The sequence below is a fragment of the Somniosus microcephalus genome, unplaced genomic scaffold, assembly GCF_052327205.1.
Source record: "Somniosus microcephalus isolate GS21.2 unplaced genomic scaffold, FLI_Smic_1.0 unresolved_chr1, whole genome shotgun sequence".
Lineage (NCBI taxonomy): Eukaryota > Metazoa > Chordata > Chondrichthyes > Squaliformes > Somniosidae > Somniosus > Somniosus microcephalus.
Window position 1 is genome coordinate 87,884,888 of NW_028225179.1, and position 23,306 is coordinate 87,908,193.

At 49.5% G+C, this 23,306-nt stretch overlaps 1 protein-coding gene across 1 annotated transcript in view; it reads right to left on the minus strand.

The window, feature by feature from the left end:
• Positions 1–22,800, minus strand: part of LOC147095568 (scavenger receptor cysteine-rich domain-containing protein DMBT1-like) — a 185,314-nt gene extending 162,514 nt beyond the window's left edge. Inside the window, exons 1-7 of the mRNA XM_085973662.1 lie at positions 22,521–22,800; positions 20,323–20,637; positions 19,387–19,701; positions 14,712–15,026; positions 11,418–11,729; positions 10,041–10,355; positions 8,454–8,768 (exon numbers count right to left, since the gene is read on the minus strand). Coding sequence (XP_085829788.1) covers positions 8,454–8,768; positions 10,041–10,355; positions 11,418–11,729; positions 14,712–15,026; positions 19,387–19,701; positions 20,323–20,637; positions 22,521–22,800 — 2,167 coding nt within the window. The remainder of the gene's footprint in view (positions 1–8,453; positions 8,769–10,040; positions 10,356–11,417; positions 11,730–14,711; positions 15,027–19,386; positions 19,702–20,322; positions 20,638–22,520) is intronic.
• Between the last annotated feature and the right edge of the window lie 506 nt (positions 22,801–23,306).

Consider the following 23,306-nt stretch of genomic DNA (forward strand, 5'->3'; position numbering starts at 1 on the left):
CACTCCCCTGAACAGGTAACCCCACTCCCCTGAACAGGTAACTCCACTCCCCTGAACAGGTAACCCCACTCCCCTGAACAGGTAACCACACTTCCCTGAACAGGTAACGCCACTCCCCTGAACAGGTAACTCCACTCCACTGAACAGGTAACCACACTCCCCTGAACAGGTAACTCCACTCCCCTGAACAGGTAACTCCACTCCCCTGAACAGGTAACCCCACTCCCCTGAACAGGTAACCCCCCTCCCCTGAACAGGTAACCACACTCCCCTGAACAGGTAACCCCACTCCCCTGAACAGGTAACCACACTCCCCTGAACAGGTAACCCCACTCCACTGAACAGGTAACCGCACTCCCCTGAACAGGTAACCCCACTCCCCTGAACAGGTAAATCCACTCCCCTGAACAGGTAACTCCACTCCACTGAACAGGTAACCGCTCTCCCCCTGAGCAGGTAACCCCACTCCCCTGAACAGGTAACTCCACTCCCCTGAACAGGTAACCCCACTCCCCTGAACAGATAACCCCACTCCCCTGAACAGGTAACTCCATTCCGCTGAACATTTAACCCCACTCCCCTGAACAGGTATCCCCACTCCCCTGAACAGGTAACCACACTCCCCTGAACAGATAACCACACTGTCCTGAACAGGTAACTCCACTCCCCTGAACAGGTAACCACACTCCCCTGAGCAAGTAACCACACTCACTTTGTCGACTCATTGAAAGAGCTATCCAATTGGTCCCCATAGCTCTGCAAATTTTTCCACATCAACTCTTTATTCAATACCCTTTTGAAAGTTACTTTGAATCTGCTTCCACTGCCCTATTATACAATGCATTCCAGATCACAACCAAATGTTTCCTCATGTTGCCTCTGGTTCTTTTACCAATCACCTTGTCTCTGTGTCCTCTGGTTCCTGACCCTTCTGTCACTGGAAACAGTTTCTCCTTATTTACTCTTATCAAAACCATTCATGATTTTGAGCACCTCTATTAAATCTTCTCTTAACCTTCGCTGCTCTAAGGAGAACAACCCCAACTGCTCTCATCTCTCCACGTAACTGAGATCCCTCATCCCTGGTACCATTCTGGTAATTCTCTCCTGCACCCTCTCCAAGGCTTTGACATCCTTCCGAAAGTGTGGTGCCCAGAATTGGACACACTGCTCCAGTTGAGGACTAACCACTGCTTTATAAAGATTTAGTATAACTTCCTTTCTTTTGTATTCTACTCCACTATTAATAAAGCCAAGTGTCTTATATGCCTTTTAACAGCCTTCTCACTTGTCCTGCCACCTTCAAAGATTTGTATACATACACTCCATAGATCTCTGTGTTTCTGTACCCTCTTTCAAATTGCACCATTTAGTTTATAACGCCTCTCCTCATTCTTCCTACCGAAATGAAGCATTTCACACTGCTCTGTGTTAAATTTCATCTGCCATGTGTCTGCCCATTTCACCATGACTATGTCCTCCTGAAGTCTGTTACTATTGTCTTCACTGTTTACTATATCACCGAGTTTCGTGTCATCTGCAAACTTTGAAATTTTACCCTGTATTCCCAAGTCCAGGTCACTGATATATATCATCAAGAGCAGTGGTCCTAATACCGACCCCTGGGAACACCACTGTACACTTCCCTCCAGTCTGAAAAACAATCGTTCACCAATACTCTGCTTTCTGTCCCCATGTCAATTTTGTATCCATACTACCTCTATCCATTTCTTCCAATGGGCTTCAATTTTGTTAACAAGCCTGTTATGTGGTACATTATCAAATGCCTTTTGAAGTAAAAGGATAATCAGAGGAGCGGTGGGGTCGATTAGGGACCAAAATGGAGATCTATTAGTGGAGGCAAAAGGCATGGTTGAGCTAATAATTAAGTACTTTGCATCAGAGTCTAACCACCGCCCCTTGACATTCAACGGCATTACCATCACCGAATCCCCCAGCATCAACATTCTGGCTGTCACCATTGACCAGAAACTTAACTGGACCAGCCACATAAATACTGTGGCAACAAGAGCAGGTCAGAGGCTAGGTATTCTGCGGCGAGTGTCTCACCTTCTGACTCCCCAAAGCCTTTCCACCAACTACAAAGCACAAGTAAGGAGTGTGATGGAATACTCTCCACTTGCCTGGATGAGTGCAGCTCCAACAACACTCAAGAAGCTCGACACCATCCAGGACAAAGCAGCCTGCTTGATTGGCATCACATCCACCAAATTCAACATTCCTTCCCTCCATCACTGGCGTACCGTGGCTGCAGTGAGTACCTTCTACAAGATGCACTGCAGCAACTTGCCAAGGCTTCTTTGGCAGCACCTCCCAAACCTGCGACCTCTTCCACCTAGAAGGACAAGGGCAGCCGGCACATGGGAACACCACCACCTCCAAGTTCCCTTCCAAGTCACACACCATCCTGACTTGGAAATATATCGCCATTTCTTCATCGTCGCTGGATCAAAATCCTGGAACTCCCTCCCTCACAGCACTGTGAGAGTACCTTCACCACACAGACTGCAGCAGTTCAAGAAGGCGGCTCACCACTGTAGGGTTTCGCAAAATTCCCCTATTTTTTCCCTGAACATTGAAAATATTGGTCCACATCGTGGACGAAGAATTGGGTGATGTGACTTGTCTACAATGTTTTAAAATGTGCCTAGAACCGCAAAAGACTGCTGTGAGATGGAAAGAACGTGGACAACACGGGAGTTGAGGAGCTCTGTGGAAAATATTCACACACCTTAAGACAGTACTTTTATTAATAAAATTGTTCGCTGGAGTTTGGGCAATCACAAAAGGTTTTAAAATGGCCACAGAAAGCATTGGCCAAGAACAATGGGGCTTGAAAAAAGCAGCTCGAGTTGTCTGTGTGAAAAAGTGGGAGGATACAGTGGCAGTGAAAGACCTGCCAATCAAAGGGAGGTTCCCTTCTCAGCACTTGTTGTTTATTGACATAAGAGATTAGCCCACTTGAGACTAACCGCAGGGCAATCGATTGAAACTGCTTCTCTTTACACAGCCAATCAAAGCACTCACAGACAATGAGATACTGAAGCCATGGAACGGATTTTGATATGCAACAGTTTAGGAATTAAATGGGTTTTTGAAGCACCCATCATTTTGGACAATGGGGCAGTTGGATTCCCTTTTGTTTTAGCCCAGGTGAGCTCCGGATGTGGGCAGGAACATTTCGGCCCCACAGTGCAGACACATTAACCCATTCCAACCACTTTGAAACAGCCAATGACAGTGTTTCTCTTGTGTATTGGAACTTTGGGCGCGAATTTTGCAGGCAGACTTTTCCAGGTATAAAGATAGCTCCTGAGAAGCTATCTCTCGCTTAGCTCTTACTTCGCTGGACCACAGGTGAGCAGGGTTCCTGACTCCTCAGCAAAGCAACCTAGTAAGGAGTTGGGGGATGGTAATTAAGGGGATATTGCTAAGATTGTTTAATCAACATTGTAGCCACTTACCCCTCATTTTTGCCGCCTGCCTTCCCCCATTTAAGCAATTTTACTGAAACTACTGTGTTTGTGTGGTATAGTTTGATATTTGATTATAGTTTCTTTTAGTTAATAAAGCTTGATTTTCTTTCATCCAGACCATTTGTCCATTTTAATATCATTAATTATAAGTCCTTCAGTCAGAACTGGAAGGTGGGGTAGCGATTCAAAACCGCTGTTTGAAAATTGTTTATTGGAAATTGGTTTACAGTGTAGCAGCAGGCTGCCTGACCAGGTGAATTACCGTAAACAGGGGTCCCCACTCAACAGCCATAAGCTGTGGGGGACCAGAGACAGGAGGCAGTCCAGCTTTGCGGCAGCCAGCAGCAATTTGCGACAGTGCCAGAGATTAGCCTGGCCGTCCGGAGACGGGCGGCATTTGTATTATAGCTATGTGTGTATATAGCATGCTTTAAAGGTTTGTATTTTAAGTTTAGAATGTTTCAAATGTTTTGAGTTTAAGTAAGAAGTTTACATGTGTGCCAAATGTTTGTATTTTGGTCTGAGGTTGAGGGACCCGACCATGTCTCCACCTAAGGCAGCAGTGAGACCTGGCTGCATGTCCTTTTAAGTTTTGCAGGAGATTGGACCAAGAAGCAGCCCTGTTCGCCCAGCCCGAGCTGGGCATCGAATGAAGATATGAATACAGAATGTTGGGGATCACCTCGCCACTGGACGAATCCAGAGGGAAACCCCGCAGCGGCCTTCGGGAGAAACCGGACAGGGTCTGGAGGAACTTGCCTACTACTCCTACGGGGAAGAGATGGCCCCAGCTGGGTGGGGCACGGCCCCCAACCCAGCACTATCCTGACCGAAGTTCACTTGCGGGAGACCTTGCTGTTGAGGAGTCATGGTGGGGAAGTGCGGGCGCCTTGTCAGATAGGGACGCGTTCCCTGGGAGCGGGTGGTGATGGCCTGGGAAAGGTTGTAAAGAGGAGGGGGAGACCCAAGAGTTGCGTGGGTGCGTTCGGGGGAGGGAGGAACTCACCCGGGGGCCCACGGGCAAAGAGGGTAAGTGTGGCTGGGAAGGATGAGTGAGTGGCCGGATCTGGGATCCAAGTTTGAGTGTGGGGCCAGCGAGAGCCGCCACACAGGCACCCATCATTTTCTGCAGCCAGTCAAGGGTAGACGGGAGGGGGAGGGACTGGGAGTCGCAATCCCATACTCCCCGGTCTCGGTCTGTGCCAAGGTAATTTTAAACAAAGGGACAAGGGAACAGCTCGGGGCTGGCGGAGCAGGCTGGTCTGTAAATCCATTCTGTCTGTTTTAAAGTTTAAGACGATCAAAGGGGGGTGGAAGGTACAATTACTGCCCGGGTGGGAGGAGCAATACCCACTCGAATTTTGCGAGCCATCATTGGCACATGATGGTCGGGGGTTTGTTTGAGCATGTTGTTCAAGTTTTTTTTGTATTTTGTGTTACAGCCCCAAGTTGAGCAGAGGCGTAGGATCCTCTCCGTGCTTGGGATCATTTTGTGACAACTCCAAGTTGAGCAGAGGCGTAGAACCCGCTCCCTGCTTGGGATCATTTTGATTACATTGTGTAACTAAGATTGCAACATTTTGTAATAAGCTATAATGTAACAAGCGTTTGTAAATTTTGATTGCATTGTACAATGTAATAAGTGACGCAGGGGTATGAGACCCCTTATTGTAAATTATGTATCTGTAAGATGCCTACCGTACTACGGTTTTTTCTCAAATTTTAGGGGAATAGACGGTTCGGGGATCAGTGGCAGATAGCTATTAGGTAAATACAGGGGATGGTTGTTTGTGAGGGGGTCTGGAAATTTTGCTCTCACTCCTTCGAGTTGATACTTCAATCAAGTTGGGAGTATCAAAAGGGGGGAATGTAGGGGTTTCGCAAAATCCCCTATTTCCCTGAAGATTGAAAATATTGGTCCACATCGTGGACGAAGAATTGGGTGATGTGACTTGTCTACAATGTTTTAAAATGTGCCTAGAACTGCAAAAGACTGCTCTGAGATGAAAAGAACGTGGACAACACGGGAGTCGTGGAGCTCTGTGGAAAATATTCACACACCTTAAGACAGTACTTTTATTAATAAAATCGTTCCCTGGAGTTTGGGCAATCAGAAAAGGTTTTAAAATGGCCACAGAAAGCATTGGCCAAGATACTGGGGCTGAAAACCTGCCCGTGAGGTCTGTGTGTATAAAGTGGGAGGATCTACAGTGGCAGTCAAAGACCTGCCAATCAAAGAGAGGTTCCCTTCTAAGCAATCAAATTGCTTATTGACATAAGAGATTAGCCCACTTAAGACCAACCGCAGGACAATCGATTGAAACTGCTTCTGTTTACACAGCAATTCAAAGCACTCACAGACAATGAGGCACATTGAAACCATGGAATGGACTTTTGAAAGGGAACAATTTAAGCATTGAATAGGTTTGAATCACCCATCATTCTGGACAATAGGGCAGTTGGATTCCCTTTTGTTTTAGCTCAGGTTAGCTCCGGATGTGGGTGGGAACATTTCGGCCCCACAGTGCAGACACATTAACCCATTCCAACCACTTTGAATCAACCAATCACAGCGTTTCTCTTGTGTATTGGAACTTTAGGCGCGAATTTTGCAGACAGCCTTTTCCAGGTATAAAGATAGCTCCTGAGAAGCTATCTCTCGCTTAGCTCTTACTTCGCTGGACCACAGGTGAGCAAGGTTTCTGACTCCTCAGCAAAGCAACCTAGTAAGGAGTTGGGGGATGGTAATTAAGGGGATATTGCTAAGATTGTTTAATCAACATTGTAGCCACTTACCCCTCATTTTTGCCATCTGTCTTCCTCCATTTAAGCAATTTTACTGTAATTTACTGTGTTCGTGTGGTATAGTTTGATATTTGATTATAGTTTCTTCTAGTTAATAAAGCGTGATTTTCTCTCATCCAGACCATTTGTCCATTTTAATATCCTTCAGTCAGAACTGAAAGGTGGGGTAGTGATTCGAAACCGCTGTTTGAAAATTGGTTTATTGGAATTTGGTTTACAGTGTAGCAGCAGGCTGCCTGACCAGGTGAATTACCGTAAACCAGGTAAAAGATTGGAATTGGTCAGAGTGCAGGCAAAGGCTGCAAGACCAGGGAAATTACCTTAAACCAGTTAATAGATGCCCCCCTACACCACCACCTTCTCAAGGGCAACTAGGGATGGGCAATAAATGCTGGCCTTGCCAGCGATGCCCACATCCCATGAACTAAAAAAAAAGTCAGTGTTTGCAAGAATGAAGACTTTGCCAAACCTACAGTAACGACAAGGTTGTCGTGATACTGGATGCGATAAAAATAGATAAAGAGAGGGTACTAGAAAGGCTGGAAGTACATAAAATAGGTGAGTCACCTGGTCTGGATGGGATGCATCCTAAGTTGCTGAGGGAAGTAAGAGTAGAAATTGTGGAAGTACTGGCCACAATCTTCCAATCCTCCTTAGATACAAGGGTGGTGACAGAGAACTGCAGGATTGCAAATGTTACGCCCTTGTTCAAAAAAGGGGAGAAGGATAAAAGAGGCAGTAGCAGCATGGATACAAAATTGGCTAAGGGATAGAAAACAGAGAGTTGTGGTGAATGGCTGCTTTTCGGATTGGATGGAGATATACCATGGAGTTCCCCAAGGTTCAGTACTAGGACCACTGCTGCTTTTGATATACATTAATGACTTGGACCTGGGGGTACAGGGCACAATTTTGAAATTTTCAGATGACATGAAACTTGGAAGTGTAGTAAACAGTGAGGAAGAAAGTAATAGACTTCAAGAGGACATAGACAGGCCGGTGGAATAGACAGACAAAAAAAGTTTTTCCTCATGCTGCCTCTGGTTCTTTTGCTAATCACTTTAAATCTGTGCCCGATGGTAATCAACCCTTCAGCCACTGGAAACGGTTTCTCTTTATTTACTCTATCTAAACCCTTCAAGGAGAACAACCCCAGCTTCTCCAGTCTATCCACGAAACTGCAATCCCTCATCCCTGGAACCATTCTAGTAATTCTCTTCTGTATCCTTGCCAAAGGCTTCATGGCTGATGAAATTCAACACAGAAAAGTATGAGGTGATACATTTTGGTAGGAAGAATAAGGAGAGACAGTACAAGCTAAATGATACAATTTTAAAAGGAGTGCAAGAACAGAGAGGCCTGGGAGTGTTTGTGCACAAATCTTTGAAGGTGGCAGGACAGGTTAACAAAGCAGTTAATAAGCCACATGGGATTCTGGGCTTTATAAATGGAGTCACAGAGTACAAAAGCAAGGAAGTTATGCTAAACCTATATAAAACACTAGTTCAGCCGCAGCTGCAGTACTATGCCCAATTTTGGTCACTACATTTTAGGAAGGTCATGAAGGCTTTGGAGAGGATACAGAAGAGAATTACTAGAATGGTTCCAGGGATGAGGGATTGCAGTTAAGTGGATAGACTGGAGAAGCTGGGTTGTTATCCTTAGAGCAGAGAAGGCTAAGAGGAGATTTGATAGAGGTGTTCAAAATCATGAAGGGTTATAATAGAGTAAATAAAGAGAAACCATTTCCAATAGCTGAAGGTTGATAACCACGGGGCACAGATTTAAGGTGATTGGCAAAAGAACCAGAAGTGACATGAGGAAAAACTTTTTTTACACAACGAATGGTTAGGATTTGGAATGCACTGCCCAATAGGGTGGTGGATACAGATTCAATAGTAGCCTCCAAAAGGGAATTGGATAATTACTTGAAGGAGCAAAGATTACGGGGACATGGGGAAAGAGCAGGGGAGTGAGACAAATTGGGTTGTTCCTTGAAAAGAGCCGGCGCAGGCTCGATGGGCTGAATGGCCTCCTTCTGCCCTGTAGGATTCTATGATTCTATGATAAGTCCATATAAACAACAACATCAACAGTACTACCCTCATCCACTCTCTTCATTACTTCACCTGGGCAGGTAACTCCACTAACCTGAGCAGGTAACTCCAGCATCCTTGCTGTGGTTGCAGTTATTCACCCCGGATAGGTTGGCAGAGCACTGATCGAGGGCAGGCTCTGTCCCATTACATCTCAAACTCCCTAACCAGATGTCCCCAGTCCCCTCTCCATAGTAGGCACCAGTCCGTGCTGACAGGGTCGTCCCACAGTTCAGCAGTCTGCAGACCACACTCGCGGCATTTACATTCCAGCCATCATCACAGACGGTCCTCCAGATAGATTTACGATAGACTTCAACTCTCCCGGAGCACATGTTGGTCCCGTTCACCAGCCGTATGGGCACTGGACCTGGAATAGAGACGTGAACACGGTTAATCTAGTCTAGGATTATGTGGACTTTCACTGGAGTCATTGGCTGGACATTTGGGCCTAGGTGTCAAGCTCCACACAATCGTGGTCAGCACAGTGGCTGTGTTACTGGAATAGTAATCCAGAGGCTTCGACTAGTAATCCAAAGGCTTGGACTAATAATCTAACCTGCGCCATACCTGCCCTGGAAGTGGTTGATGGGATAATGTCGCGGGAGCTTTATGCTGTATCTAACCCGTGCTGTACCTGCCCTGGGAGTGTTTGATGGGAGAGTTGTACTCTGTTTCTAACTTGTGCTGCACCTGCCATCAGCTTGCTGAGCACAAAAGGAACAAAACGAGCCACTCATCCGAGCGGGTAACTCCTCTCACCTGAGCGGGTAACTCCTCTCACCCGAGCAGGTAACTCGGCTCACCCGAGCAGGTAACTCCACTCATCTGAGCAGGTAACTCCTCTCACCCGAGCAGGTAACTCCACTCATCTGAGCAGGTAACTCCTCTCACCCGAGCAGGTAACTCCTCTCATCCGAGCAGGTAACTCCTCTCACCCGAGCGGGTAACTCCTCTCATCCGAGCAGGTAACTCGACTCATCTGAGCAGGTAACTCCTCTCACCCGAGCAGGTAACTCCTCTCATCCGAGCAGGTAACTCCTCTCACCCGAGCGGGTAACTCCTCTCATCCGAGCAGGTAACTCCACTCATCTGAGCAGGTAACTCCTCTCACCCGAGCAGGTAACTCCTCTCACCCGAGCAGGTAACTCCACTCATCTGAGCAGGTAACTCCTCTCACCCGAGCAGGTAACTCCACTCACCCGAGCTGGTAACTCCTCTCACCCGAGCAGGTAACTCCACTCACCCGAGCAGGTAACTCCGCTCACCCGAGCAGGTAACTCCACTCACCCGAGCAGGTAACTCCTCTCACCCGAGCAGGTAACTCCCCTCACCCGAGCAAGTAACTCCACTCACCCGAGCAGGTAACTCCTCTCACCCGAGCAGGTAACTCCACTCACCCGAGCAGGTAACTCCTCTCACCCGAGTGGGTAACTCCACTCATCTGAGCAGGTAACTCCTCTCACCCGAGCAGGTAACTCCACTCACCCGAGCGCATAACTCCTCTCACCCACGCAGGTAACCCCTCTCACCCGAGTGGGTAACTCCACTCACCTGAGCAGGTAACTCCACTCACCCGAGCGGGTAACTCCACTCACCCGAGCAGGTAACTCCACTCACCCGAGCGGGTAACTCCACTCACCTGAGCAGGTAACTCCGGCGTCCTTGCTGTGTGTGCAGTTGATTACTCCCCATGGGTTAGCAGAGCACTGATCGAGGGCAGGCTCTGTCCCGTTACACCTCACATCATCCAACCAGATGTCCCCAGTCCCCTCTCCATAGTAGGCACCAGTACGTGCTGACAAGGCTGTCCCACAATTCAACAGTCTGCAGACCACACTCGCTGCATTTTCATCCCAGCCATCGCCACAGATGGTCCCCCAGACGGAGTTACGATAGACCTCAACTCTCCCGGAGCACATGTTGGTCCCGTTCACCAGCCGTACGGGCACCGGAACTGGAATAGAGATGTGAACATGGTTAAACTGTGAGATTATCAACAGGAACAGGACAAGGCCATTCAGACTCTCGAGCCTTTTCCGTCATTCTGAACTCTAATTTACCTTCCTTTGCTCCATGTCCCTCGTTACCCTTACCTAACAAAAATCTATCAATCTCAGTCTTGACAGGTCCAATTGACCCCTGCATCCACAGCTTTTTGGGGGAGAGAGTTCCTGATTTCCACTATCCTTTGTGTGAAGAAGTGCTTCCTGATATCACCCCGAACGGCTTAGCTTTAATTTTAAGATCATGGCCTCTTGTTCTGGACTACCCCACCAGAGGAAACAGTTTCTCTCTATCTACCCTATCAACTCCTTTAATCATTTACATGAATTGAAGTTCCTCCTTTCATCCTTCGGAGAGACAGAAAGCCGCCATCACTGATTAGACCTCAGCTGGAGTATTGTGCTCAATTCTGGGCACCACACTTCAGGAAGGGCGTCAGGGCCTTGCAGAGGGTTCAGAGGAGATTTACTAGAATGGTACCAGGGAAGAGGGACTTCAGTTATGTGGAGGGACTGGAGAAGCCGGGGCTGTTCTCCTTGGAGCAGAGAAGGGAGATTTACTGGAGGTGTTCAAAAATTTGAAGGGTTTTGATAGAGTAAATAAGGAGAAACTGCTTCCAGTGGCAGGAGGGTCAGTAACCAGAGGACACAGATTTAAGGTAATTGGCAAAAGAATCGATGGGAGATGAAGAGAATTTTTTTTACACAGTGAGTTGTTTTGAAAAGGAATGTGCTCCTGAAAGTGTGGTGGAAGCAGGTTCAATAGTAACTGGATTTGGATAAATACTTGAAAAGGAACAAATTGCAGGGGGGAGAGGGACTAAGTGGACAACTCTTCCAAAGAGCTGGTACAGGCAGGGTGGGCGGAACGGCCTTCTGTGCTGTGAGATGCTATGATTCTATGTCCAAGCAGCTGGGTGGGGGGATACAGGCTGGAGGAGGCCAATGGACCGACACCTGCTCGGGGGGGGGGCAATGAAACATGAGACACTCGACAAGGAGACAAGCCTTACCTGAGCAAGTGACGCCAGCATCCTGACTGTGTGTACAGTTACTGCCTCCCCAGGGGTTTGCGAGGCACTGGTCCAGCGAATGTTCTGTCCCACTGCACCGCACACCACCCAGCCACACCTCCCCGCTCCCTCGGCCGCGGTAGGCCCCGGTTACCGACTCAGCCTTCCCGCAGTTCAGCTGCTTGCACACGATGTCCCCATCGGTGAGATCCCAGCTCTCGTCGCAGACTGTCCCCCAGGTGGACTCATGAAAGATCTCCACCCTCCCCGAGCACATGTTGTTCCCGTCTGTCAGTCTGACCGGGAAAGGACCTGTGAACAAGGAAACTCCAGCTGAGTATTACACACAAAGAGCAGGAAAGGCCCAGGCATTATCCCGGCCTGTGCTGTGTGAGATCTCACCCGGTGTTTTACAGAGCCCCCCAACACACAGCAGGAAAGGCCCATGCTCCATCCCCGGCCTGTATTGAGTTATCTGATCACACCTGGTGTGTGATACTGAGGCCCATACACAGAGCAGGAAAGGTGCTAATCGAAAAAGATGATGTAGCTGAATTGAATGTCTTGGCTCCTCCTTTGGGGTTCTGCCCCAGACAAAGGGACTAATTAATGAAATTAAGTTCAGACATGACAGAGAGCAGACCTGAGTGAGAGCCGGCAGCAGCGGATGCAGCAGCAGCATAAAGAGAGTGGGCAGAAGGCCCAGGACAGAGCGCGGAACTGAGCGGAGGTGGCAGCAGCAGAGGTGACAGGATATATTTGGCAAAACCAAAAACCCCCCAAAAAACAAGGAGTGATGTCACAGGACAGTGAGTAATTGATTGGTTGGTGAGTATTACCTTTGTCTTTTTCTCTCTACGTTAGGTCAGTGGTTAGCTAAGAAGTTTAGTTAGTAGTCTAATAAATAGAGACACGGCAGGGCACCTCAGTCCTGTCAAATGCACATCGTGTGCCGTGTGGGAAATCCTGGATGCTTCTCGTGTCCTGGACAACCACATATGCAGAAAGTATCGTCAGATGGAGGAGCTCCAGCTCCAGGTTTCAGAGCTTGAGCAGCAGCTGGCTTCACTGCAGTGCATCCGTGAGGCTGAGAGTTACGTGGATCGCACATTTGAGGAGGTGGTCACCACACAACTTAAGAGTGTGCAGGCAGATAGGGAATGGGTGACCTCCAGACAGACAAGGAGGACCAGGCAGGTAGTGCAGGAGATCCCTAAGTGCATCTCGCTGTCTTGAGCATCCCTGATTATAATCGCTCAACCTTTGGTGGCCGTGCCTTCTGTTGCCTAGGCCCTAAGCTCTGGAATTTCCTCCCTAAACCCCCCTGCCTCTCTACCTCTCTTTCCTCCTTTAAGACGCTCCTTAAAACCTACCTCTTTGACCAAGCTTTTGGTCACCTGCCCTAATTTATCCTTATGTGGCTCGGTGTTAAAATTTTTGTCTTAAAATACTCCTGTGAAGCACCTTGGGACGTTTTACTATGTTAAAGGCGCTATATAAATACAAGTTGTTGTTGTCTTCACAGACGAGAGGGATGATGCAGACAGACATAGTTATTAAGGAGGAGTTGTGTGAAATATTAGATGGGATAAACATAGAGAGAGAGGAAGCATTAAGAGGTTTAGCATCTTTGGAAGTAGATAAATCGCCAGGCCCCGATGAAATGTATCCCAGGCTGTTAAGAGATGCAAGTGAGGAAATAGCGGATGCTCTGACCATCATTTTCCAATCCTCTCTGGCTACAGTCATGGTGCCAGAGGACTGGAGGACTGCTAACATTGTGCCATTAAAAAGGGAGAAAGGGATAGACTGAGTAATTACAGGCCACTAAGCCTAACCTCGGTAGTGGGAAAAGTATTGGAATAAATTCTGAGGGACAGTATAAATCATCATTTAGAAAGTCACGGATTAATTAAGGACAGTCAGCATGGATTTGTTAAGGGAAGGTCATATCTGACTAACTTGATTGAATTTTTTGAGGAGGTAACGAGGAGGGTTGTTGAGGGTAGTGCATTTGATGTAGTCTACATGGATTTTTGCAAGGCCTTTGACAAGGTCCCACATGGCAGGCTGGTCAGAAAAAGTAAAAGCCCAAGGAATCGAAGGGAAAGTGGAAAGTTGGGTCCAAAATTGGCTCAGTGGCAGGTAGCAAAGGGTAATGGTCAACGGGTATTTTTGTGGCTGGAAGGCTATTTCCAGTGGGGTTCCACAGGGCTCAGTACTAGGTCCCTTGCTTTTTGTGGTATATATAAATGATTTAGACTTCAATGTGGGGGCATGATAAAAAGATTGCAGATGATACACAAATTGGCCGTGTGCTTGATAGTGAGGAAGATAGCTGTAGACTGCAGGAAGATCAGGTGGACAGAATAGTGGCAAATGGAATTCAATTCGGAGAAGTGTGAGGTAATGCATTTGGGCAGGGCTAACAAGGCAAGGGAATACACAATAAAGGGTAGGATACTGATAATTGTAGTGGGACCTTGGAGTGCATGTCCACAGATCCCTGAAGGTAGCAGGACAAGTTGATAAGATGGTTAAGAAGGCAAACAGGACACTTTCCTTTATTAGCCGAGGCATAGAATATAAGAGCAGGGAGGTTATGGTAGTACTGTATAAAACACTAGTTTGGCCACAGCTAGAGTTCTGCATACAGTTCTGGTCACCACATTACAGGGAAGATGTGATTGCACTAGAGAGGGTACAGAGGAGATTTACGAGGATGTTGCCAGAACTGGAGAATTTTAGCTATGAGGAAAGATTAGATAGGCTGGAGTTTTTTTCTTTGGAACAGAGGAGGCTGAGGGGAGACTTAATTGAGGTGTATAAAATTATGAGGTGCCTAGATAGAGTGGATAGGATGCACCGATTTCCATTAGCAGAGAGGTCAATAACCAAGGGGCATAGATTTAAAGTAATTGGTAGGAGGTTTAGACGGGAGTTGAGAACCTTTTTCACCCAGAGGGTGGTGGGGGTCTGGAACTCACTGCCTGAAAGGGTGATAGAGGCAGAACCCCTCATCACATTTAAAAAGTACTTGGATATGGACTTAAGGTGCCGTAAACTTCAAGGCTACGGACCAAGAGCTGGAAAGTAGGATTAGGCAGGATAGCTCCCTTCTCGACAGGCACAGGCACGATGGGCTGAATGTCCTCCCTTCTGTGCCATAAATTTCTATGATTCTATGATTCTAACCTCTTGAATAACCAGTACGCTGCGAAATCCTGGACAACAAATTTCCTTATAGTCACACTCCCTTTTCCTGATATCCATGAAATTCAAAGCTCGAATTACCTGAGCAGGTAACTCCGGCATCCCGACTGTGTGTGCAGTTATTCACACCCCACGGACTGCCAGAGCACTGATCGAGGGCAGGCTCTGTCCCCAAACACTTCAGGTCACTCAGCCAGATGGTCCCAGTCCCCTCTCCAGAGGCTGCCCCGGGCAGCACTGACACTGCAGTCCCGCAGTTCAACAGTCTGCAGACCACGTTCGCTGCATTTAAATCCCAGCCATCATCGCAGACGCTCCCCCAGACGGTGTTATGATAGACCTCAACTCTCCCGGAGCACTCGTTTTTACCATTTACCAGCTGTACAGGCACCGGACCTGGAATAGAGACAGGGAATTGAGGAATGATGTAGGACACAATGTTTTTATGAACAGGACATCAGGGGATGAAAGAAAAGGAAAGAGCTTGCATTTCTATAGCGCCTTTCATGACCTCAGACGTCCCAAAGTGCTTTACAACCAATGAAGTAATTTTTGAAATGTAGTCACTGTTGTAATATAGGAAACGCGGCAGCCAATTTGCGCACAGCAAGCTCCCACAAACAGCAATGTGATAATGACCAGATAATCTGTTTTTAGTGATGTAGGATGAGCGATAAATATTGGCCAGGACACCGGGGAGAACGCCCCCTGCTCGTCTTCAAAATAGTGCCAGGGGATCTGTTTCATCCACCCAAGGGGGAAGATGGGGCCCCGGTTTAATGTTTCATCCGAAAGGCGGCACCTCTGACAGTGCAGCGCTCCCTTAGCACTGACACCGGGGGGGTGTCGGCCTGGATTAAGGCTCGTGTCCTAGAGTATATACATCTACCTCTGACAGTGCTTTGCTCCCTCAGTACTGGCACCGGGAGAGTTGGCCTGGATTATTGGGCTCAGGTCTCTGAAGCAGGGCACAAACACACAACCTTCGGACTCAGAAGCCAGAGTGCAGACCCTGAGCCACGGCTGACACTGACAGGGAAGAATGTGGGGTGTATAAATTGGTCTTGGGTGGTAGCGCGAATTGAACGCTAGCGAATTGGCTGCTCATTGCACTTCCGCCAATTTTCCTTTCTATTTTTTTTTTATTCGTATATGGGATGAGGGCGTCACTGGCAAGGCCAGCATTTATTGCCCATCCCTAATTGCCCTCAAGAAGGTGGTGGTGAGCCTCCTTCTTGAACCGCTGCAGTCCGTGTGGTGAAGGTACTCACACAGTGCTGTTAGGGAGGGCGTTCCAGGATTTTGACCCAGCGACGATGAAGGATCGGCGATATACTTCTAAGTCAGTATGGTGTGTGACTTGGAGGGGAACTTGGAGGTGGTGGTGTTCCCATGCGTCTGCTGCCCTTGTCTTTCTAGGTGAAAGAGGTCGCGGGTTTGGGAGTTGCTGATGAAGAAGCCTTGGCGAGTTGCTGCAGTGCATCTTGTAGATGGTACACACTGCAGGCACAGTACGCCGGTGGTGGAGGGAGTGAATGTTTAAGGTGGTGGATGGGGTGCCAATCAAGCGGGCTGCTTTGTCCTGGATGGTGTCGAGCTTCTTGAGTGTTGTTGGGGCTGCACTCATCCAGGCAAGAGGAGAGTATTCCATCTGTGATGAAATATTCCATTCATCACTGCCTGTGACTGTGGTTGGTTTCAGGTTTCAGTTCCCTTACCTCAGTTCCGTCTCCTCACCATTGTATTGTATATTGTAATGTATTGTGTGTAGGGCTCCGCCCATACCTGGCCCCTATGTAAGCAAGCTCAGTCTGGCCTCATATCCAGTACTGCAGACCTCCAGATGGAAGATACCTCTCTCCACTGCGTGTTACCTTCTAAGTTAATAAAAGCCTTGTTTTGTTTCGCTAACATCGAGTCTCGGAATTATTGAGGCACATCACCATCACTCCTTACTTGTGCCTTGTAGATGGTGGAAAGGCATTGGGGAGTCAGGAGGTGAAACACTCAACGCAGAATACCTAGCCTCTGACCTGCTCTTGTTGCCAAAGTATTTATGTGGCTGGTCCAGTTAAGTTTCTAGTCAATGGTGACCCCCCAGGATGTTGATGGTGGGGGATTCAGCGATAGTAATGTCGTTGAATGTCAAGGGGCAGTGGTTAGACTCCCGCTTGTTGGAGACAGTCATTGCCTGGCACGTCTGTGGCGTGAATGTTACCTGCCCCTTATCAGCCCAAGCCTGAACGTTGTCCAGGTCTTGTTGCATGTAGGCATGGACTGCTTCATTATCTGAGGGGTTGTGAATGGCGTTGAACACTGTGCAATCATCGGTGAACATCTCCATTTCTGACCTTATGTTGGAGGGAAGATCATTGATGAAGCAGCTGAAGATGGTTAGGCCTAGGACACTGCCCTGAGGAACTCCTGTAGCGATGTCCTGGGGCTGTGATGATTGACCTTCAATCATGCCAGGAGCAGCACCAGGTGTACCTAAATATGAGATGCCAACCTGGTGAAGCTACACACAGGACTACATGTATACTAAACAGCAGAAGCAGTATGCTATAGACAGAGCTAAGCGATTCCACAACCAACAGATCAGATCAAAGCTCTTCAGTCCTGCCACATTCATTCGTGAATGGTGGCGGACAATTAAACAACTAACAGGAGGAGGAGGCTCCATGAATATCCCCATCCTCAATGATGGCAGAGCCCAGCACGTGAGTGCAAAAGATAAGGCTGAAGGGTTTGCAACCATCTTCAGCTATAAGTGCCAAGTAGATGATCCATCTCGACCTCCTCCTGTGGTCCCCACCATCAGAGAAGCCAGTCCTCAGCCAATTCGATTCACTCCACATGATATCAAGAAACGGCTGAGCGCACTGGATACAGCAAAGGATACAGGATCCGAAAATAGCCCGGCTGTAGTGCTGAAGACTAGCTGCGCCTCTAGCCAAGCTGTTCCAGTACAGCTACAACACTGACATCTACTGAAGGTAATGGGGATCAGGAGAAAACTCTCCAGCCATACTTAGTACAAAGGAAGGTGGTTGTGGTTTTTGGAGACATCGCTGCAGGCGTTCCTCAGGGCAGTGTCCTCGGCCCAGCCATTTTCAGTTGCTTCACCAATGACCTTCCGGCCATCCTATGGTCAGTTGCAGGGCTATTCGCTGATGATTGCAGTGTTCATTTCCATTCGCAATTGCTCAGATAATGAAGCAGTCTGCGGCCACATGCTGTAAACTTCTACGATGCTCTGATTCTAAGTAATTCCTCCTCCTGACAAGTGGACCCACTGCTGTAACAATTAGACGGTTGGGAACTAGTTCAAAAATGAAAAGCACTCACCTGAGCAGGGAACTCCGCTCACCCGAGCGGGTAACTCCGCTCACCCGAGTGGGTAACTCCGCTCACCCGAATGGGTAACTCCGCTCACCTGAGCGGGCAACTCCGCTCACCCGAGCGGGTAACTCTGCTCACCCGAGGGGGTAACTCCGCTCACCCGAGCGGGTAACTCCCCTCACCCGAGCAGGGAACTCCGCTCACCCGAGCGGGTAACTCTGCTCACCCGAGGGGGTAACTCCGCTCACCCGAGCGGGTAACTCCCCTCACCCGAGCGGGTAACTCCCCTCACCCGAGCAGGGAACTCCTCTCGCCTGAGCGGATAACTCCTCTCACCCGAGCAGGTAACTCCTCTCACCCGAGCAGGTAACTCCTCTCACCCGAGCAGGTAACTCCTCTCACCCGAACGGGTAACTCCACTCACCCGAGCGAGTAACTCCTCTCACCCGAGCGGGTAACTCCGCTCACCCGAGCAGGTAACTCCACTCACCCGAGCGGGTAACTCCTCTCACCCGAGCGGGTAACTCCTCTCACCCGAGAGGGTAACTCCACTCACCCGAGCAAGTAACTCCTCTCACCCGAGCGGGTAACTCCCCTCACCCGAGCGGGTAACTCCTCTCACCCGAGCAGGTAACTCCTCTCACCCGAGCAGGTAACTCCACTCACCCAAGCAGGTAACTCCTCTCACCCAAGCGGGTAACTCCACTCACCCGAGCGGGTAACTCCTCTCACCCGAGCAGGTAACTCCACTCACCCGAGCAGGTAACTCCTCTCACCCGAGCGGGTAGCTCCTCTCACCCGAGCTGGTAACTCTGCTCACCCGAGCAGGTAACTCCTCTCACCCGAGCGGGTAACTCCTCTCACCCGAGCGGGTAACTCCACTCACCCGAGCGGGTAACTCCTCTCACCCAAGCAGGTAACTCCACTCACCCGAGCGGGTAACTCCTCTCACCCGAGCGGGTAACTCCACTCACCCGAGCGGGTAACTCCACTCACCCGAGCGGGTAACTCCACTCACCCGAGCGGGTAACTCCACTCACCCGAGCGGGTAACTCCTCTCACCCGAGCAGGTAACTCCACTCACCCGAGCGGGTAACTCCTCTCACCCGAGCGGGTAACTCCACTCACCCGAGCGGGTAACTCCACTCACCCGAGCGGGTAACTCCACTCACCCGAGCGGGTAACTCCACTCACCCGAGCGGGTAACTCCACTCACCCGAGCGGGTAACTCCACTCACCCGAGCGGGTAACTCCTCTCACCCGAGCGTGTAACTCCTCTCACCCGAGCGGGTAACTCCACTCACCCGAGCGGGTAACTCCGCTCACCCGAGCAGGTAACTCTACTCACCCGAGCGGGTAACTCCTCTCACCCGAGCGGGTAACTCCACTCACCTGGGCAGGTAGCTCCACTCACCTGAGCAGGTAACTCCGGCATCCTTGCTGTGTGTGCAGTTATTCACCCCCCATGGGTTTGCAGAGCACTGATCGAGGGCAGGCTCTGTCCCGTTACACCTCACATCATCCAACCAGATGTCCCCCATCCCCTCTCCATAATAGATGGGTCTTGTTGCTGACAGGGCCGTCCCACAGTTCAACAGTCTGCAGACCACGTTCGCTGCGTTTACATCCCAGCCATCGTCACAGACGCTCCCCCAGACAGAGTTATGATAGACCTCAACTCTCCCAGAGCACATGTTGGTCCCGTTCACCATCCGTATGGGCACCGGACCTGGAATAGAGACGGGAACATGGTTTATCTGGTCTGGGATTACCTAGACTTTCACTGGGCTCCTTGCCTGGATTTTATAACAGGCGTGCAAAACTGCACCCAGTCGATTGAACTTGTACCTCAGGTGGGGTACAGTTGGAGAATAGAATTTGACGCACCATTATAAAACAAAGGAAAATGTGTAGCACAGATTCACTGGGTGTTGCCATGGGTATGGGGTTAGTTACAGAGGGAGACTAGAGAGGATAAGGGGCACTTGAGAGATTACTGGGTTAACAGAGGTGAGTGAGCAGCAGTATTGGATTAGACTGAGTGGGATATTAAAGGGAGCAGGAGAGTGAGATGGGGATTGACCCCACTCAATCCAGCGGAAAACTCCGCTCACCCGAGGAGGTAACTCCCCTCAACCGAGCGGGTAACTCCGCTCGCCCGAGCAGGTAATTCCGCTCACCCGAGCAGGTAACTCCTCTCACCCGATGGGTAACTCCTCTCAATTCAATTCAATTCAATTCAAATCGCTTTATTGGCATGACAAGGTACATCTTATGTTGCCAAAGCATCGAAAAACATTTATGGTTGAACACATAAACACATAAACACAGAGCAGGTAACTCCACTCACCCGAGCAGGTAACACCGGCGTCCTTGCTGTGTGTGCAGTTCTTCTCCCCCCATGGGGTTACAGAGCACTGATCGAGGGCAGGCTCTGTCCCAAGACACTTCACACCCACCATCCAGATGTTCCCAGTCCCCTTGCCATAGTAGGCACCGGTCCGTGCTGACAGGGCCGTCCCACAGTTCAACAGTCTGCAGACCACACTCGCTCCATTCACGTCCCAGCCATTGTCGCAGACGGTCCCCCAGATAGATTTACGAAAGACCTCAACTCTCCCGGAGCACATGTTGTTACCGTTCACCAGCCGTACGGGCACCGGACCTGCAATAGAGACGGGAACAAGATCTCTGATTTGTAACGCTGCTTGTCCGACATCCAGTCCTGAATTAGCAGAAATTTCCTCCAACTAAATATTGGGAAGACCGAAGACCGCTAAAAACTCCATTCCCTCGCCACCGATTCCATCCCTCTCCCGGCCACTGTCTGAGGCCGAACCAAACATTTCGCAACCTTGGTGTCCTATTTGACCCCGAGATTAGCTTCCAACCCCATAACCTCTCCAGCACCAAGACCGCCTACTTCCAGCTGTGTAACATCGCCCGTCTCCGCCCCTGCCTCAGCTCATCAACTGCTGAAACCCGCGTCAGTGCCCTTGGTTACCTCTAGACTTCACTATTACAATGTGCTCCTGGTCCGTCTCCCTTCTGCCACACTCCGTAATCTTCAGCTCATCCAAAACTCTGCTGCCTGTATCCTAACACGCACCAAATCCCATTCACCCATCACCCCTGTACATTGGCTTCCGGTCCGGCAATACCTCGATTTTAAAATTCTTATCCTCAAGTTGAAATCCCTCCATGGCCCTCGCTCCTCCCTATTTCTGTAACCCCTTCCAGCCCTACAATTCTCATCCTCGTATTCAAATCCCTCCATGACTTTAACCAGTCCCAATCTCTGTAACTTCCTCCAGCCCTACAACCCTCCGAGATCTCTGTACTCCTCCAATTCTGGCCTCTTGCGCATCCCCGATTTTAATCGCTCCACTATTGGCGGCCGTGCCTTTAGCTGCCTGGGCCCTAAACTCTGGAACTTCCTTCCTAAATCTTTTCGCCTCTCTCTCCTCCATAAAGATGCTCTCCTTATGTAGCCGGTGTCAAATTTTGAATTGATAATCACCCCTGTGAAGCACCTTGGGATGTTTTACTACGTTAAAGGCACTACATAAATGCAAGTTGTTGTTGTTCTTGTTAATCCCACTGCCCCACTGTCTCCCCGTAGCCCTGTATCAATCCCAAACTAATCCCACTGCCCCAATCTCTCCCCATAGCCCGGTATCGATCCCAAACTAATCCCACTACCCTTCCCTCCCCATAGCTCTGTATCAATCCCAAACTAATCCCACTGCCCCAATCTCTCCCCATAGCCCGGTATCGATCCCAAACTAATCCCACTACCCTTCCCTCCCCATAGCTCTGTATCAATCCCAAACTAATCCCACTGCCCCAATCTCTCCCCATAGCCCGGTATCGATCCCAAACTAATCCCACTGCCCCAATCTCTCCCCATAGCCCGGTATCGATCCCAAACTAATCCCACTACCCTTCCCTCCCCATAGCCCTGTATCAATCCCAAACTAATCCCACTGCCCCACTCTCTCCCCATAGCTCTGTATCAATCCCAAACTAATCCCACTGCCCCAATCTCTCCCCATAGCCCGGTATCAATCCCAAACTAATCCCACTGGCCCGCTCTCTCCCCATAGCCCTGTATCAATCCTAAACTAATCCCACTGCCCCACTCTCTCCCCATAGCCCTGTATCGATCCCAAACTAATCCCACTACTCCACTCTCTCCTCATAGCCCTGTATCAATCCCAAACTAATCCCACTGGCCCGCTCTCTCCCCATAGCCCTGTATCAATCCTAAACTAATCCCACTGCCCCACTCTCTCCCCATAGCCCTGTATCGATCCCAAACTAATCCCACTGCCCCACTCTCTCCTCATAGCCCTGTATCAATCCCAAACTAATCCCACTGCCCTGTTCTCTCCCCGTAGCCCAGTATAAATCCCAGACTAATCCCACTGGCCCGCGCTCTCCTCATAGCCTTGGGGTGCAGTGCCGGTATGGTTGAGGAATCTCTCTTATCACAGCAATACATTGCGAAAGAACCAATACACACAAAGAACAAGTGACTCCACTCACCCGAGCAGGTAACTCCGGCATCCTTGCTGTGTGTGCAGTTATTCACCCCCCATGGGTTTACAGAGCACTGATCGAGGGCAGGCTCTGTCCCAAGACACCTCACATCATCCAACCAGATGTCCCCAGTTCCCTCTCCATAGTAGGCAGCTCCTGTTGCTGACAGGGCCGTCCCACAGTTCAACAGTCTGCAGACCACACTCGCTGCATTTACATCCCAGCCATCATCGCAGACGGTCCCCCAGACAGATTTACGATAGACTTCAACTCTCCCGGAGCACATGTTGGTGCCGTTCACCACCCGTATGGGCACCGGACCTGGAGCAGGGACGGGAACGCGGTTAATCTGGTCTGGAACTATCTACAGAAACAGGAAGTTGAAGGGCCTTGTTCGCAACTGAACGGACATTCTGGAGGGAGATGCGGAGAGGGTCGGTGATGGCTGACCCACTGCCAGCGTCCACAGGGTCTGCGTTGGGAGGGGTGAGTTGAACGGGGAGGAGATTGGCAAGGTTAGCCCCCAGTGGGCGCGCTGGGCAGGAAGATCGGCGAAAGAGTAGGATGGCACAGTTGGGATTGCTCGTAAGGAGGCAGCGACGAGTGCCTCTATGGGTCCTTTGTAGAATGCCAAGAGAGGCACAGAGGGAAGCCGTAGGCTTAGCTAAGAGGGAGTCAAAACTGGGATGGCAGCAGGAGAGTAAGAAGGTCAAAGAGTATTGAAGGATTAGGGTAGGGATTTGGGAGGGCAGAGTATCCGAGAGAGGAGAGATGAAAGGAGGCATGACGGCA